The sequence below is a fragment of the Nannospalax galili genome, unplaced genomic scaffold (assembly GCF_000622305.1).
Source record: "Nannospalax galili isolate Female #2095 unplaced genomic scaffold, S.galili_v1.0 scaffold381, whole genome shotgun sequence".
NCBI classification, from domain to species: domain Eukaryota; kingdom Metazoa; phylum Chordata; class Mammalia; order Rodentia; family Spalacidae; genus Nannospalax; species Nannospalax galili.
In genome coordinates, this window is record NW_008347312.1 from 1,372,122 (window position 1) to 1,388,033 (window position 15,912).

A 15,912-nucleotide genomic window follows, 5' to 3' on the forward strand; every position below is an offset into this window, starting at 1 on the left:
TAGCATTTCTATATACCAGTAACAAGCAATTGGAGAAAGGATAAAGAGAAATACTCCCATTCACAATATCTGCAAAACAAACAAAGAAAAACTATCTTGGAATAAATCTGACCAAAGACACCAAAGATCTCTGTAATGAAAATTTGAAATTGTTAAGGAGATTGAGGAAGACACTAGGAGATGGAAGGACCCCCCATATTCATGGATTGGAAGAATTAATATTGTGAAAATGACCAGCCTACCAAAAGCAATGTATAGATCCAATGCAATCCCAATCAAAATCCCCATGACATGCTTCACGGAATTAGATGAAAAAATCCTTAAATTCATATGGAAGCACAAAAGACCCCTGATAGCCAAAGAAACCCCGAACACAAAGAGCAATGCTACAGGGATTACTGTTTCTCAAAGTAAACTACAGAGCTATAGTCATAAAAACAGCATGGTACTGTCACAAAAATAGACACATAGATCAGTGGAACATCACTGAAGATCCAAACCAGAGTACATGCAATTTCAGCCACCTGAGATTTGACAAAGGTGCCAAGAACACACAATGGAGGAAAGACAGCATCTTCAACAAATGGTGCTGGCAAAACTGGATCTCCACCTGTAGAAGAATGAAACTAGATCCTTATCTTTCACCTTGCTCAAAAGTCAAATCCAAATGGATCAAAAAGCTCAGTGTGAAACCGGAAACCCTGAAACTATTAGAAGAGAATATTGGCAGTAACTTACAAGATGTAGGTGTAGAAAAGAATTTTCTAAATCGGACAGAAGTGACTCAGGAATTAAGTTCAGCAATCAACAAGTAGGATCTCATTAAACTAAAAAGCTTTTGTACAGCAAAAGAAACAGTCTAAAAAGTGAAGAGAAAATCCACAGAATGGGAAAAAGTCTTCACCAGTAACACATCTGACAGAGGTTTAACAGCCAGAATATATAAAGAACTCAAAAAACAAAGAATCGAGAAACCAAATGACCCAATGAAAAGACGGGCTAAAGATCTAAACAGAGAGTTCTCGAAGGAAGAAATAAAGATGGTTAAGAAACATCTCAAAAAGTGTTCAGCATCGTTAGTAATTAGGGAAATGCAAGTTAAAACCACCCTAAGGTATCACCTTACCCCAATCAGACTGGCTAGGATCAAGAGAACAAATGATACCAAATGCTGGCGAGAATGTGGAGAAAGGGGAATGTTCATTCACTGCTGGTGGGATTGCAAACTCATGAACCCGTATGGAAAACAGTGTGGAGAACTCTTAAAAAACAAAAAATGAATCTACCATATGACCTTGGCATATACCCAAAGGACTCATCCTATTGCAGAAACACTTGCATAACCATGTTTGTTGCTTCTCTTTCCACAATAGCTAAAAGCTGGAAGCAACCTAAGTGGCCCTCAACTGATGAGTGGTTAACAAAAATGTGGTACATTTACACAATGGAGTTCTATTCAGCAGTAAAGAAAGATGAAATAATGAAATTTTCAAGTAAATGGATGGATCTAGAAACTGTTATACTAAGTGAAGTAACACAGACTCAGCAAACCAAATGACGTATGTTCTCCCTTGTATGTGGATCCTAGCACCAAATTCTTTTAAAGATTAAAAGATTAAAATCTTTTAATAAGATGATGCTATACAGCAGTCCATTCTGTATGAAATAACTACCATCATCACGACATCAGCTGAGCCTGATCACTAAACATAGTCACAACTGGGCTTGTTGATGGTTGTGCTCAGTCATTAAAGAAGGGCCAAGCAGGGTCATTGGACCCTCACTGAATTATCCGGCCACTCTGCCCAGCCAACTGAATGTAATTTGTCCCTAATCACAGATGGCCTCCTGGATTTGGGGAGGGCTAAAGTATACAATCTGAGGAAGGCTAGGAAGAGAAGGCATGACCCATGTTGGGTAAAGGCTTTCCAGTGTGCATACCCTCAGGTCATACACACACCCCCTCAGCAACCCCTCAGTTATCTCGAAGCCTTTGAGAGGGAATTGAGACTGATTCTAACCACTCTGACAGCTATCAAAATACCTGAAAGTAAATCCTGAATCCATCACTCTAGAGTCCAGCCTTGGCAGACAAAAGAAAAATGAGGAGGAACCCAATAGAAGGATGCTTTTGGAATCCGTTGTCAAGAAATTCCAGTGGACTCTCATATGAACATTTGAAAATTGTCCTGTTCTGACTTTTTTCTAGTTCCCTGTCTAGAACTTGTAATGCTAATTACTCTTACCTTTACTTCTCCTTCACATCTCCTATTCACCAGTCAAGGACTTTCTGAAGGGGTACTCTAGTTGCCTCACACTGAGTCCCTGTTCAGCACGGAGGAAGCCAGAGAGATCTGTGTCCTGATTCCCTATTGGCTATTTGGGTAACCGCTTCAGAGGATGGAGTGATAAGAATAGGAGGTAGGAATTGATTAGGGTAAAAAGACCCCAAAGAAAAGTCACCTGTTTCTTGTCTAAAACTCACAACATCCTTGGGCCTCTTAAGAACTTACTCTGTTTCAAAGGCCAAAAATGCCAAAATTATTTGGGAGTTTGTATCTAATCCTGAAAAGATTTTAGGGTTATCTCTTCAGGGGGGTGAATGTTAAAGTAGCCAAAAGCCCCATAAAAAAATAATAAATCAAAGGAAAAAAAAACTCTTGAGGCTATTTTCATTTGTAAGTGACTCACTCTCAGATCACTTTGGATCTGACTCTGCTGCAGTTGAATTCTATACCATTTACTGTGCCACAGAGAAAAATAAAGTCACTTCCTAAACTCCCTTCATGAATATAATTTTGAAGTATCTACTATGAAGTTTTCAGTCAGAAAACTAGCAAGAGGAATACTGCATATATAACTTTGATTTTTGGTTTTTTTAAAAGAGGGTCTCCCTATAGCCCCAGCCTGCCTGGATCTCACTACATAAACCAGGCTGGCTTTGATCTCACAGAGATCAGCCTGCCTCTGCCTCCTGAGTGTTGAAATTAAAGATGTGTGCCACTATACCCACTTACTCAGTATTTTTTTAAATAAAAATCACTTTATTGTAATGAACTCACTAATAAAGGCATAACATAGCTACATTCAGGCTGCCACTCAAACACTTGCCCGGTCCGAACTCTGTGCATCTTAGTGAACTTCTGCACAGTTAGAAAGGCCATTCTAGAGCCACGGAGCTTTGCTTAGTGTTTCACTATAAATTAACATTTTTATGCACTTATCTACCACATCAAAAGAAAAAACTATGATATAGTTGAAATGAGGAAAACAACTAATTATCTCTTTCAGGACTCGTGTCCTTTCCCTGCATTTTGTTCTTCCCTGTCACCTAATATCACCTTTTCTTCATCTCCTTTCTAAATGTTATACTGTTCCCACGCTTACAGCTGTTTACATATATATGCATGCATACAGGCTAGGATCTACATATGAGGGGAAGACATTTTTTTTTCTTGATGAGACTGGGTGATCTCAATATTTGACATTCTTTTTTAACATATTTTATTTATTATTTTATGTGTATGCATGTATTGCCTGAATGTATGCATGTGCATCCGTGTCATGAAATGCCCAAGGAGGTCAGAAGAAGGCATCAGATCCCTTAGAACTGGAGTTACAGACAGTTGTTATCTGCCATGTGGGTGCTGGGAATCAAACCCAGGTCCTGTGCAAGGGCAGTCAGTGCTCTTAACCGCTGAGCCATCTCACCAGCCTCAATATCAGACATTCTAAATCCACTTATTTTCATGAAAATTTCATTTTTCTTTAGAGCTGAATAATATTTTATTTTGGATATGTACTAGATTTTCATTAGCTGTTCATCTGCTAATGGCCATCTGGGTTGATTCCATTTCCTTGTTAAAAGAGCAGCAATAAACATGGATGTGCAAATATCGGTACTACCATATGGCGTTCAAAAGGAATGGTGCATATCTAACTTCTAATAGCACACTTGTAGGTCTGGGGATGAAGCTCAATGGTAAAGTACTGACCTAGCATGCTCGCCCCGGTTACAGCTCCAGCATTGAAAAAACAGGGAAGAGGCATGCTAGAATAACATACCAGACCGATCACGGAAAGTTGATACTCTTTTTGCTTTGGTTTGTGGGGATTTTTTGTTTTTTGTTTTTGTTTTTGTTTTCATTTTTGTTTTTGAGACAGAGTCTTACTATGTAGCCCTGGCTGTCCTAGAACTCACTATATTGACTAGGCCGGCTTCAAATGTATGGCAATCCTCCTGGCTCAGCCTCCTAGGTGCTAGTACAATAGGTATGAGCCATCACACCCAGGAAAAGCTATTTCTTTAACAATACATTTTATTTATTAATAGGTTATTTACAACACACTGCTAGATGACAGTATAATCCAATGAATAAGTTGTCAGACTCTGAGTGTGGTGAAAATGCATATTCCAGAGTCACTATCAAGCAGCAGGAGTTGGGCCAGGACTATAGGACACTCCTGGTACGTGGAGTGGGTATGGTTACTGCATCCAAGCTTGTGTTCTTTGCATTCACTGCTTACCTCACCCCTGGGCTTAGCTCGGTATACTAGACTTGCCCTTCTGTGTCCCTCACTAATGCTGTGTAAGCTCCTTCAGGCAGATTAAGCCTTAGGAAACTGTATCACCGCTCCCAGCAGTGTTAGCACTTACTCCATAGTGTTTGCCAAAAAAAGAACACAGATCTACTTAGCTGGCCAAATAAAGAGTAGCCCTCTCAATAACATACTACAGGGGCTTTTTGTTTTCTGTGTGTATGAGTGTTTTGCCTGCATGTAAGTGCACCCATGTCATGCAATGCCTGTAGAGACCAGAAGAGTGCATTGGATTCTCAGGTACTGGAGTTAAGGATGGTTGTTAGCCACCATGAGGGTGCTGGGAACTGAACCTGGATCCTCTGTAAGAGTAGCCAGTGTTCTTAGCCACTGACCCATACTACAGTTTTGTTGTATATTCTTTTATGTAGGTTTACATTATAATTTTTAAAGTATCATGTGATTTCTTAGAAGGGGCTACATATACATATATTAAATAATTAATGATCCATTTCTAACATCCCTATGTGAAATATCTTCCATCAAATAATTAGAAGAGACTATACTGGTTATCTTCCTCAGGTATCCCAGTTATAGATCTCTATTAATAACACATTCAATGATTATATTTTTCTGAATGAAGAATCATGTGTCTCCAGATCACTTAAGAAGTAAATATAGGGACTCAGCAGGTAAAGGCACTTGCTGCGGTAGGACCCTGAGACCCCCTTCATTCACCCGCTACCCCCCCAATCCCTCCAGACCCCCACTAATTGCTCTTTTAGCTTCTGTAAAATGCTTGGCTGCTGCTTTAGGCATGCTTAGACATGCCCTGGCATGTCCTGACCCCTGCCTGCTACCCCCCCCTTTTCCAGGAAACTATAGATTAAGCAAGCCCGGGCATGAAACTGCCCTATAAGGTAAAAACGGAGACTCCTGGCCCCACAGATAACAGTCAGCACATTCCACAGCCCTGAGAATAGCACCTACCGATAAGAAACTTCCAGGGCTGCATCTTATACATCCAATCAGTTTAAAATAATGTTGGCGCGCGCGGGCTCCTTGAACCAACCAAAATGTATCTTCGGTATCCCCCTCCTCTCTTTGTCTAAAACCTATAAAAGGCTCCACCCCCCCTTACTCTGGGCTCTCAGCATAGATCCGTTGCTTTGGTGCGGTCTGAGAGCCCGAGCTTAAGCCCGAATAAACCATAAACCTTCCTTTCGCATTTTGGTGTGTTGGGTCCTCGGTGGTCTTCTTGGGGTCCTGTGAATGAGGTACAACAGCTGCTAAGTCTGATGATTTGAGTTCAATCCCTGGGACCCACATGTTGGAGAGAGATCCCCAACTCCTGCAAATTGTGCTCTGACCTTCACATGCACACTCACATGGATAATCATACACAAACACATATACATTTGCACACATGCACAACACACACAAATAAATAAAATTAAAAATAAGTAAATATATCTATTAAATACAGTAAAATAATCTGTCTGGCAGAAACAATGTTTTTCTTTTTTTCTGTGACATAGTCTCATTATAGTCAAGGCTGGCCAGAACTTACTACATAGCCCAAGCTGACCTCAAACTCACACAGTCCTCCTGCCTCAGCCTCTCAAGTGCTGCCATTATAGTAATTACAGGATCTCACTATGTAGGCCTGGCTGGCCTGGAACTTGGTAAAGAGCAGGCTGGCCTTGAATTCACAGAGATTCACCTGCCTCTGCCCCCCAAGTGCTGGTGCGCCACCATACCCCACCTTTGAAAATGGCAAAGGGAAGACTAGGGCTGGCTTATCCCGTTCTGTATACCAAAACAGGAAGGTATTAGAAAACGTATTTGCAAGAGAAAAATTTATTTCAAAAGGTATTTTTGCTCAGTTCTTCACACTGTTGGATCTCCAATCATGAAACCACACCTCCTAAGTGTTTCTGTGGACTTTGAGGTCACATTAGCTATATGAGGCCACCAGATACCAAGGTTTAATTATTACTCAAAGATAAATGATACTCAAGTGCCTGTATGCTCTTATATCTCTGAAAATGCTTACGATATCACAAAACTAGTTTGCCAACATGTCTAGTTGCCAACGTGTCATGTTGCTGAGCTGACAAGAATTGGTCATCCACGTCACTGTTCCCAAGGCATTCGATCTCTAGGTTCCTCAGATTGGCTGCACAACGGGGAAAGTGGAGGGCTTTAAGTAGCTAGTTGTCACCTCCAGAGATTCTGACTGAACTGATCTGGGTGTGACTTGGCCACTGGAGCTTTGCCAAGCTCCAAGTGACTGAAACGTGCAACAAGGTTGAGAATCATGACTTTAGGGCCTTTGTGTTTATAAGACACAGAGACTATTCAAAGGAAGTTAAACATGCCTGTTCTTCCTCCCTTGCAGTCACAACTCTCTGTAGATAAGCTAAAATGGAGATCTAAGGTCATGAGTTTTTTCTATCCTGGTCTGCTCGTAATTCCCCCTAGATATATAGTAAGTCCCCCAATACAGGAAAACAATTACCTAGTAGATAGAGAAGCTGAGATTAAGAAAGAATTTCTTCAAATTTTACAGAAGAGCTGGAGGTATTGTTTAGTAGTAGAGTGCTTGCCTTGCATGCACAAGGCTCTAGGTTCAATCACTAGCACCACAAAAAAAAAACAAAAACGAAAACAAAAAACCATCAAATTATACAAATACTACAGAAGGAATGTTTTCCAGAAGCTCAGTGTGGTGGTTCATTCCTTGAGAGGATGAAGCAGGAAGATTAAGAGTTTCAGATGAGGGGCTGGCAAGATGGCTCAGAGGGTAAAGGTACTTCTTGCCAAACAACCTGAGTTCAACTTCTGGGACCCAAATAATACAAAGAACCAGCTCAAAAAGTTGTCCTCTGACCTCCACATGTGTGGTGGCAGATACACACACACACACACACACACACACACACACACACACATACAATGAATAAATGCAAAAGGATTTCAAATCAGATATAAACGTTGTTAACAATTTTTTAATCTAAGGAGTGAACATACAGGTTTTCTCTTGTACTGAATGTATTAGGAAATTAGGAATAAATTAAGATGGATATTAAGAGTGACTTTGAAATGAAACTAGAAACTAGGAACTTCTCGGCTTCTCAGGCTCACTTATCACCAACACACAGGCACCCAACTCACGTAGGTTCTACTTGGTTGCTAGGTTACAACTTAGCCTCTACTTCACACAGTGTCACAGCAATGTTCAATTTGGTTTCAGAGTTACAGAGTTAATATTCATCTTTAATTTCTAATTTCTAAATTCCTAATAAATTCCTAGGTTACAACTTAGTTTCTTATCTACTTATCTACTTCACACAGTGTCACATTAAGTTTCTAGTTTCCAATTTCATTTCAAAGTCACTCAATATCCATCTTAATTTATTCCTAATTTCCTAATGCATTCAGTACATCTCTGTACTTAAAACTTTTTTTAGACAAGGTCTCACTATGTAGCCCTGGCTGGCCTAAAACTCATTATGTAGACCAGGCTGGCCTCAAACTCACAGAGACCCACCTGCCTCTGCCTCTTGAGGGCAGGGATTACAGACATGCACCACCACTACACCCTGTTAAAACTATTTTATGTGTTTAAATTTTTCCATTATAAAAAGTTGTGTGGAAAAATCTAAGACATTTAGAGTGATGGATAGAAGGATAAGACACGCTGATCAATACATGATAAAGCTATTGTGGTGAAATAGAAACAGTTAAATCTACAAGTGTTCATTTGTGGTGGCTTGAATGAGAATGTCCCCCAATGAGAATCCAAGTATTTGAACACCTGGTCCCCAGTTCCTGGCACTGTTTTGGGGAGAGTCATGAAACCTTTAGGAAATGTGGCTGTGCTGGAGGTAGGATGTCACTGGGGATGGGCTTTGAGAGTTCAAAGCCCTATCCTGCTTCCTGTTGTGCCCAGTGGACGGATCCCCAAGAATCACCACGGAGTCCAGAGAGCATGCAAGAATAAAGAGTCTTTATTTGGGCTTAAGCTCAGGCTCCCAGAGCAGTCAGCAAGAAAGAATTACAGCATTCGCCCACCAAGCTGAACTGAGAGCCCCAATTGCAGGGGGGAGGAAGCTTTTTATAGGTTTTAGACAAAGAGAGGAGGAGAATAACAGAGTCACATCTTGATCGGTCCAAGGAGCCCTTGCACACCAACACACTTTTGAATTGATTGGTTACAAGGAATGTACTTCTGGAGGTTTCTCATTGGTGGGTGCTACCCTCAGGGCTGTGGAATGTGCTGTTATCTGTGGGGCCAGAAGTCTCTGTTTCTACCTTATAAGGCTGCTATATGCCTGGACTTGCTTGATCTATAGCCTCCTGGGGTGGGGGTGGTAGGTGGAGATCACAACATGCTTGGGTATGTTCAGGCTTGCCTGAAACAGCTAGTCAAAATGGGGTCAATACAGTTTGTCCCTTCAGCCAAGCAGTCAAGCAGTTTACAGAAGCGAGAAAGAGCAGTTAGTCCTAAAGAGGGGCAGCCGTCTCGGGAGTCCAGGGCAGGGGGCCACGGAGGAGGGTTTCACACTTCCAGTTTCTCTGTTTCCTATGCCTGCTTGAAGATGTGAGGCTCAGCTTTATGCTCAGGTCACCTCTGCCACCATCCCCCACTTCCATGATGGACTCCTATCTTTCTGGAACCATAAGCCAAATAAACTCTTCCTTCTATAAGTTACTTTATTGCAGCAACAGAAAAAGTAACTAATACAGAAGTTGTTACCAGAAGTGGGGTGTTGCTGTGAAGAACCTGACCATGATTTTTGGAGAAATACAGAAGACTCTGGGAGTTTGAACTAGAAAGATGGTTGAATGCGGTAAGCAGAGCTTAATGGGCCATTCTAGTAGGAACCTGTAAGATAGTAGTGCTGAGAGCAAGGTAGTCTCAGAGGGAAACAAAGACTTAAATAGCAACTGGCATATTTTGACAGAGTCTGGCTACTGTCTGCCTCAGGCCTAAGAACTTGCCTGAGGCCAAGTTGAAAAGTAATGACTTATTTCTTTGGCAGAGGAAATTATAAGGCATTCTAATAGAGAATCAGTGCTATGGTTACTAATAGTGAACACTATGAAGATCTGCAATGAAAAAGAACAAGTGGGGCAGAAAGAAATACAAAACATACACCTCAGAGAGAAAAAGAGCATTATAAAACTTAATCATGTTAGAGCCAAGGGTTATTGCTAAAGGAAAGGCTCTCTTTGTTAAGATTATTGGAGTCATTAAGGAGAGGCCTCCAGATGTGCACTTGAACAAAGGAAAGAGTACCTTCAGTGCAAGACCACCCAGTGAAGCTTCCTTGTGAAAGGAAATAACCTAATTAGTTTTCTTCTCCCAAAAACTACAACACACAAAATCTGTTGAGGCTGTGGAGGAAGCAGGCAGGGCAAGGTCCAACCCAAGCTGTCAGCCAAACTTGGCAGCGTCATTTGAGGAGGGGGGGGCATTGGTTCTCTCCCATGGTTTCAAAGAGACCCTGAGGCCAGGCATGATGTAGCAGGGCCTGTGTAAAAAAGGCCTGAGGAGCCCAAAAGACCCTACAGAGGCCATTGTGTGACTCTGTGAGAGTGAAGCCTGGTTGGCAGTGGAGACTCCAAGATGTTAGAGATGCCAGAGCCATGAGACATCTGCCAAGGAGAGCTGCATACAGGGAGTGGTACCAGTCCAAGACAGATGTATGTTGCATACAGCAAAGCTGGGGAGCTGAGCCACCTAAGCCCTTTGAAAATAAAGTCTCAGACATCAGACATGGAGCTACTGAATTTGGTGTTTGCCCTGCTGCTTTTCAATCTTGCTTTGGTGCAGTGTTTCCTCACTATGTCTCCATTCCACCCTTTCGGAATGGGAATGTGGATTTGGTCCTATTGTATGTTAGAAGTATGTAATTTGCTTTTTTATTTTTCAGGGACTTATACTTAAGAGACCACTTTGAGTCTCAAAAGAGAGTTTGGATTTACTTTTGACCAGTGTCAAGAATGAAGATTCCTAGCACCCACATGGTGGCTAACAACCATCCGTAACTCCAGTTCCAGAAGAAGGGGACACCCTCTTCTGGCTTCTGTGGGGCATTGCATGCATGTAGTGCACTTACATATGTGCAGACAAAACACTCATACACATATAATAGAAATAATATTAATTTTAAAAAGTTAATTAAAAAGAAGTAAACAAGTAGAATTTAAAATTATAAATGCAGTGCCATTTACATTAGCCCCCCAAAATGCGAAAGGCTTAGAAATAAGTCTAATAAAAATACATAAGATCTACATAAGGAAAACTACAAAACTGATGAAAGAAATCAAAAGACTAACTGTATATAGAAATGATCCCTGTTTATAAATAGGAAGCGTTACTCTTGTGAGGTGTCAATTCTTCCCAATTTGATCTATAGATTCACTCTCCTGTGAAATGTTTCCTGACCCCACACAGAATGAACTAAGGAACTCTCCTCCACATAACCACAATACTCATATACTTCTGGTAGGATTCTTTTAATCTTCATGATACTAGTGATCAAACCAGAGCCCTGCATACACTAGGCAAGTATTCTACTATTAAGCTATATTCCCAGCCCTTGGTGGGGCCCTCTCATGGTAGATTTTAGTCAGAAGTCCTTTGGAGGTCCCTTATTCATCTTGAATTCCCAATACCATTGATCATGGTATTTAAGTCCTCAAAAACATTTGTGAAATGAAATAATGAATGAGTGAATGACTCAGACAAAGCAATCAATATTAGTCTTGTGTGGATTATGTACATAGTATATGTAATAGTATTAAAGACTCTTAGAGATCCTTCATATTAATGATTTTTATTATAGCTTATTCAAGATTTATGTGTTAATGTCTAACATCATCCAAAGTTCAAGATAATTTCTTACCAGTTAATGTAAAAGGGTGAATTTGCTTGCATGACTGCAAATGTTTTGTCACTTTACCTGTCATTTGACTCTATATCCATGCTGGTTCAGCATACACAGTATCACAATGGGAGCTAAAGACTGAGCAGGTTTGGTAAACAAAGCATTGATGCCAAAAACCACTAAGGAAAGGGGAGACCTGAAACAGGCAAGAAGAGCATGGGTCCTCATCACATACAAGTCACATCTGTGGTGTTTTTACACATCAGTATGTAAATATAGCTATGAATGGAGGACTTCTTCATCTGTGAAGAGGCTTACCTGACCCAAGTAAACAATAGCAGAAATAGTATAGCAATGACAAAATATTAATTCTTTAGTCACAAGTGGTTGTGGAACTTAATTCTTTTGTTCTTTGGTTTTCTTTCTTTTTGATTATTTATTTTTAGACAATGTATCTCAGGCTGGCCTTGAACTCGCCATTTAGTACAGGATAGCCTTGAACTAGAGCGGATCTTCTTGCCTCAACCTTCCCAGTGCTAGAATTAGAGGCCTGAGCTACCACACCTAGCTATTTATTGAAACAGAGGCTTGATATGCATGCGTGTGTGTGTGTGTGTGTGTGTGTGTGTGTGTGTTCCTGTACTCAAGTGATCGTTCTGCCTCACTCTACTGAGTAGCTAAGTCTTAGCTTAGCTGACAATAAATAGCCATATGGTGCTTATGTATGTTGGCACTTAGTAAACATTGTGCCCTTCTCTTTCCCACTGAGACATTTTAGTATTTGGAACCCATCTCGTGCTAAGAGAATTTGAGGACTGGGGGACTTCAGAAGTAGAGTGCATGCTGACATGTGCAAGGACCTGGGTTTGATGGTACTAGTGGTCCTTCTTCTTCCAAAAAAGAATCTAAGAGATGTTTATTCTGTTTGCTAACTATTCATTTAAAATATGGAGAGGAGGTTGGAGGTGTAGCTCTGTGGTAAAGTACTACATGCTGAGTCTGATTCCAAGCACTACAAATAATAATAATAAAAGCATTTTGAGTCAGTCACTATTGTAGGCATCAGGGATACTAAGGTGAAGACAATGCTCTGCATTGCGAGGAGCTCACCAGCTTGCTCATGCTGCAACGATGATGGGGAAAGCAGCCAGGAGCCCTAGGAAGAGATCAAGTAGTAAGGAAAGTGTCCCTCAATTTTTTAAGTTTCATTAAAGGGAAAAGGGACCATGCACTCTAGATGTTTCTACAGAGCTTATAAAAACATGTGCCTTTATCTTAACACATTATTCTCTAATCTGTCAAATAGGGCATAGAGCAGAAAATATTTGCCAACCAAGAGAACTGTAGAGCTGATCTTAAATGCTTATAAGAACAGCAAAGAACAAAACTTTCTAGCAGCAGCTTAAGACTTCTTCAAGTGAGAAGGGCTAAGATGGACTTGATTTTCCACTTAAATTCTTGCAGCATCACAGAGCAAAGGTTATTTTGCCTTATCATGCACATGCTGCAATGTGCAGAACAGAAAACAAACAGAAACAATGTGGTTTCTAAGTTCTCACCCTGGTGTAGCATTAGCCATGAGAACCTAAGGGATAAAAATTATGAAACCTGCCGGGCATGGTGGCGTACGCCTTTAATCCCAGCACTCGGGAGGCAGAGGCAGGTGGATCTCTGTGAGTTCAAGGCCAGCCTGGTCTACATAGTGAGTTCCAGGCCAGCTGGAGCTACAGGGAGACCCTGTCTCAAAAAAGACCAAAAAAAAAAAAATCATGAAACCTATACCCAAAGGACTCAGTGTCCTACTACGGAGATACATGCCTAGCCATGTTTGTTGCTGCTCTTTCCACATATCTCAGAAATGGAAACAACATAAATGTCCTTCAACTGATGAATAATGAAAACGTGGTACATTTACACTATGGAGATCTACTCAGCAGTAAGAAAAACAAAATCATGAAATTTGAGGTAAATGGATGAAACTAAAAACTGTTAAACTAAGTGAGGTAACCCAGACTCAGAAAAATAAGTGCTGCATGTTCTTTCCCATTTGTGGATCCTAGCTCCAAATCCTTGGGTGTGAGTATATATCCTGGTGTAAACGCAGGAGCCAGGAAAATGGAAAATAACTGTGGGGGAAGAGGGAAGCAGGAGCTTGAGAGAGAGGGGATATTAGGAAACGGGAGTTATGAAAGGAGAAATGGGGGTAGATTTTAATTGGGGAGAAAGGAGGGAGAGCCATACAGTGGCAGAGAGAAGAAAGAGAGATGAAAATAATGCTTAAGTGGTGTGAAAAACCAAAGCAAAACGTAATATTTAATAAGCCTACTGAAAAATATGCATACTATATAAATTTAAGTGCATGTATATAGCTGATGACTATACAACTAAAATTACAGTGCTGGGCATGGGGAAACCTCCCTTGAGTTGTTGGTCAGGGAACTGAAAGAGACTCCAAAGTAATACAGGCTTATTGCCACAGCCCTTGGTTTCTTCCCAAGAACTTGAAGGTAAGATCTTATAGTTGAAGACACGACATACTTCACACCCAGAACTTGGAGCAATTGCAGTGGAACTGACCTGGAAGTCTCCTTCCTGAAGACTCACTCTCACAGTATCACACTATGCAAGCCACCAAGGGAGAAAAACCTACCCATCTATAAAGTCTTCAGACCACAATGGCTGACCCAGTATATTGGTGTAGCAGTAGCACTTTTATGTTGGGGGTAATAAACAGCTGTCTAGGTAGACTTAAGACCCAGTTAATGAGAGGGAAATCATGTGTTTTACTTTAAACATAGTGAAGTACACAAGGCTCGAGAGATCATAGAATCTGGAGAAAATCCTATTCCTGTCACTTCCTCAGACCAGTGTAATTTCTCACTGTATTATAAATGCTTATTCTTATGTTTACAGACAAGTGTACTTCTCACCTCTCACCAAAGAAGCTTCTTTTTCTCCCACAACTGGTCAATGCAGAGACTAAGTGATTGTGAGATGTCCAGCCCTAAATGACACATCTGCAATGCAACCTCTATACCTAAGGCTCAGGGAACATCATTGGAAGAGAGGGCTGAAGAATGTAAGAGCCAGAGGGACAAGGCTCCTACTACTAATTAATGCATTCTAGAAGTGATGGGGACATTGCACCAATGAACCGCCACAGAATGATAGTATAATAAGATCTGCATACTGACAAAAACCAATTGACACGACAAGATGGACATGGGGAATGTCACAGAGTCTTACCTCAAGATAAAGAGCTACAGGCAATCAATGGATACTGAAGGAGGAAGAATCAGTTTTCTCCAGGGACTAGCTCCCTAAGAGGTTATCCAATCCCAAATAGACAGTTCTAAACATAAGTACACACAAGCACCACCAAATGAATTCACTGCTCTATCTATCTATCTATCTATCTATCTATCTATCTGTCTGTCTATTTATAAATGTATGCATGTATAGGTAACAATAATAATCAAAGAAGAGAACAAGAAATTGAGAGGAAATGGAGTGACTGAAGGAGGAATTGGAGGGGGGACTGAAAGGAATGGAAATGATATAAAGACAATATTCATGTATGAAATTCTCCAAAATAAAAAAATTGTAAATTAAAAAAAATATATGATGCCCTTTCAGAAATAGGAAAAAATTGCCCAGAGCCTAGGGATGCAGTTCAATGGTAGAGAACTGCCTAGCATGTGCAAGGTCTGAGTTCAATTCATAGCACCGCAAACCAAGAAAAGAAAAGGTTGCCCAGGGTGACAAATGTGAATATCTTAGATATCCTGCTCCCTAGTTCCCAGTGACAATTCTCAGGATCATCTCTCTGGTATGTGATTTGTAGTGTTACTATAACTAAGCTGCAGAGACTCTGCTAGGTTCTGTCAGAGTGTGACATTTTTGTAGATAGCATCTGAAGAACTGTACTTACTTCCTGTTGAAATCTTCATCAGCCAGAGGCAAGTTAAAAAAGCAAAAAGAAGCTTTCACAATCACCCTAAAAAATTTAAAAACTGTACATGCATGAACATTTTATAACTAGGAGGTACAGATCTTGCTATTAAAACGAAACAAAACAGAAAACAGAGCTAGGCATGGTAATGCAGTCCTATAATCCCAGCACTTGGGAGGTGGAAGGAGGATCAGGAGTTGAAGGTCAGCCTTGGTTACACAGTGAGTTTGAGGCCAGCTCGAGCTATGTAAAACCAACAAACAAAAGCAAAAATAGACAAAAACATAGGCAAAACACTTCAGATATTGGATCTAACCCAAGAACAATAAGAAGCCACTTAAGTTGTTAAACAAATGAGTTCAATGATTTTTTTATACAATACCCAAACACAGGAAATGAAAACCAGGAAAAGACAAATAGGATTGCATGGAATCAAAAGAAAAAAGTCAATAACCTATAGAATGAGAGAAAATATACGCCAACTATTAATCTGGATTAATATTTGGACTATGTAAGGAACTC

The 15,912-nt window shown here is 40.5% G+C and overlaps 1 protein-coding gene across 1 annotated transcript in view; it reads right to left on the reverse strand.

The window, feature by feature from the left end:
* Nucleotides 1-15,912, reverse strand: part of LOC103742788 (transmembrane protein 180-like) — a 77,093-nt gene that overhangs the window by 44,954 nt on the left and 16,227 nt on the right. Inside the window, 2 exon segments of the mRNA XM_008843891.1 lie at nucleotides 11,539-11,634; nucleotides 15,370-15,435. Coding sequence (XP_008842113.1) covers nucleotides 11,539-11,634; nucleotides 15,370-15,435 — 162 coding nt within the window.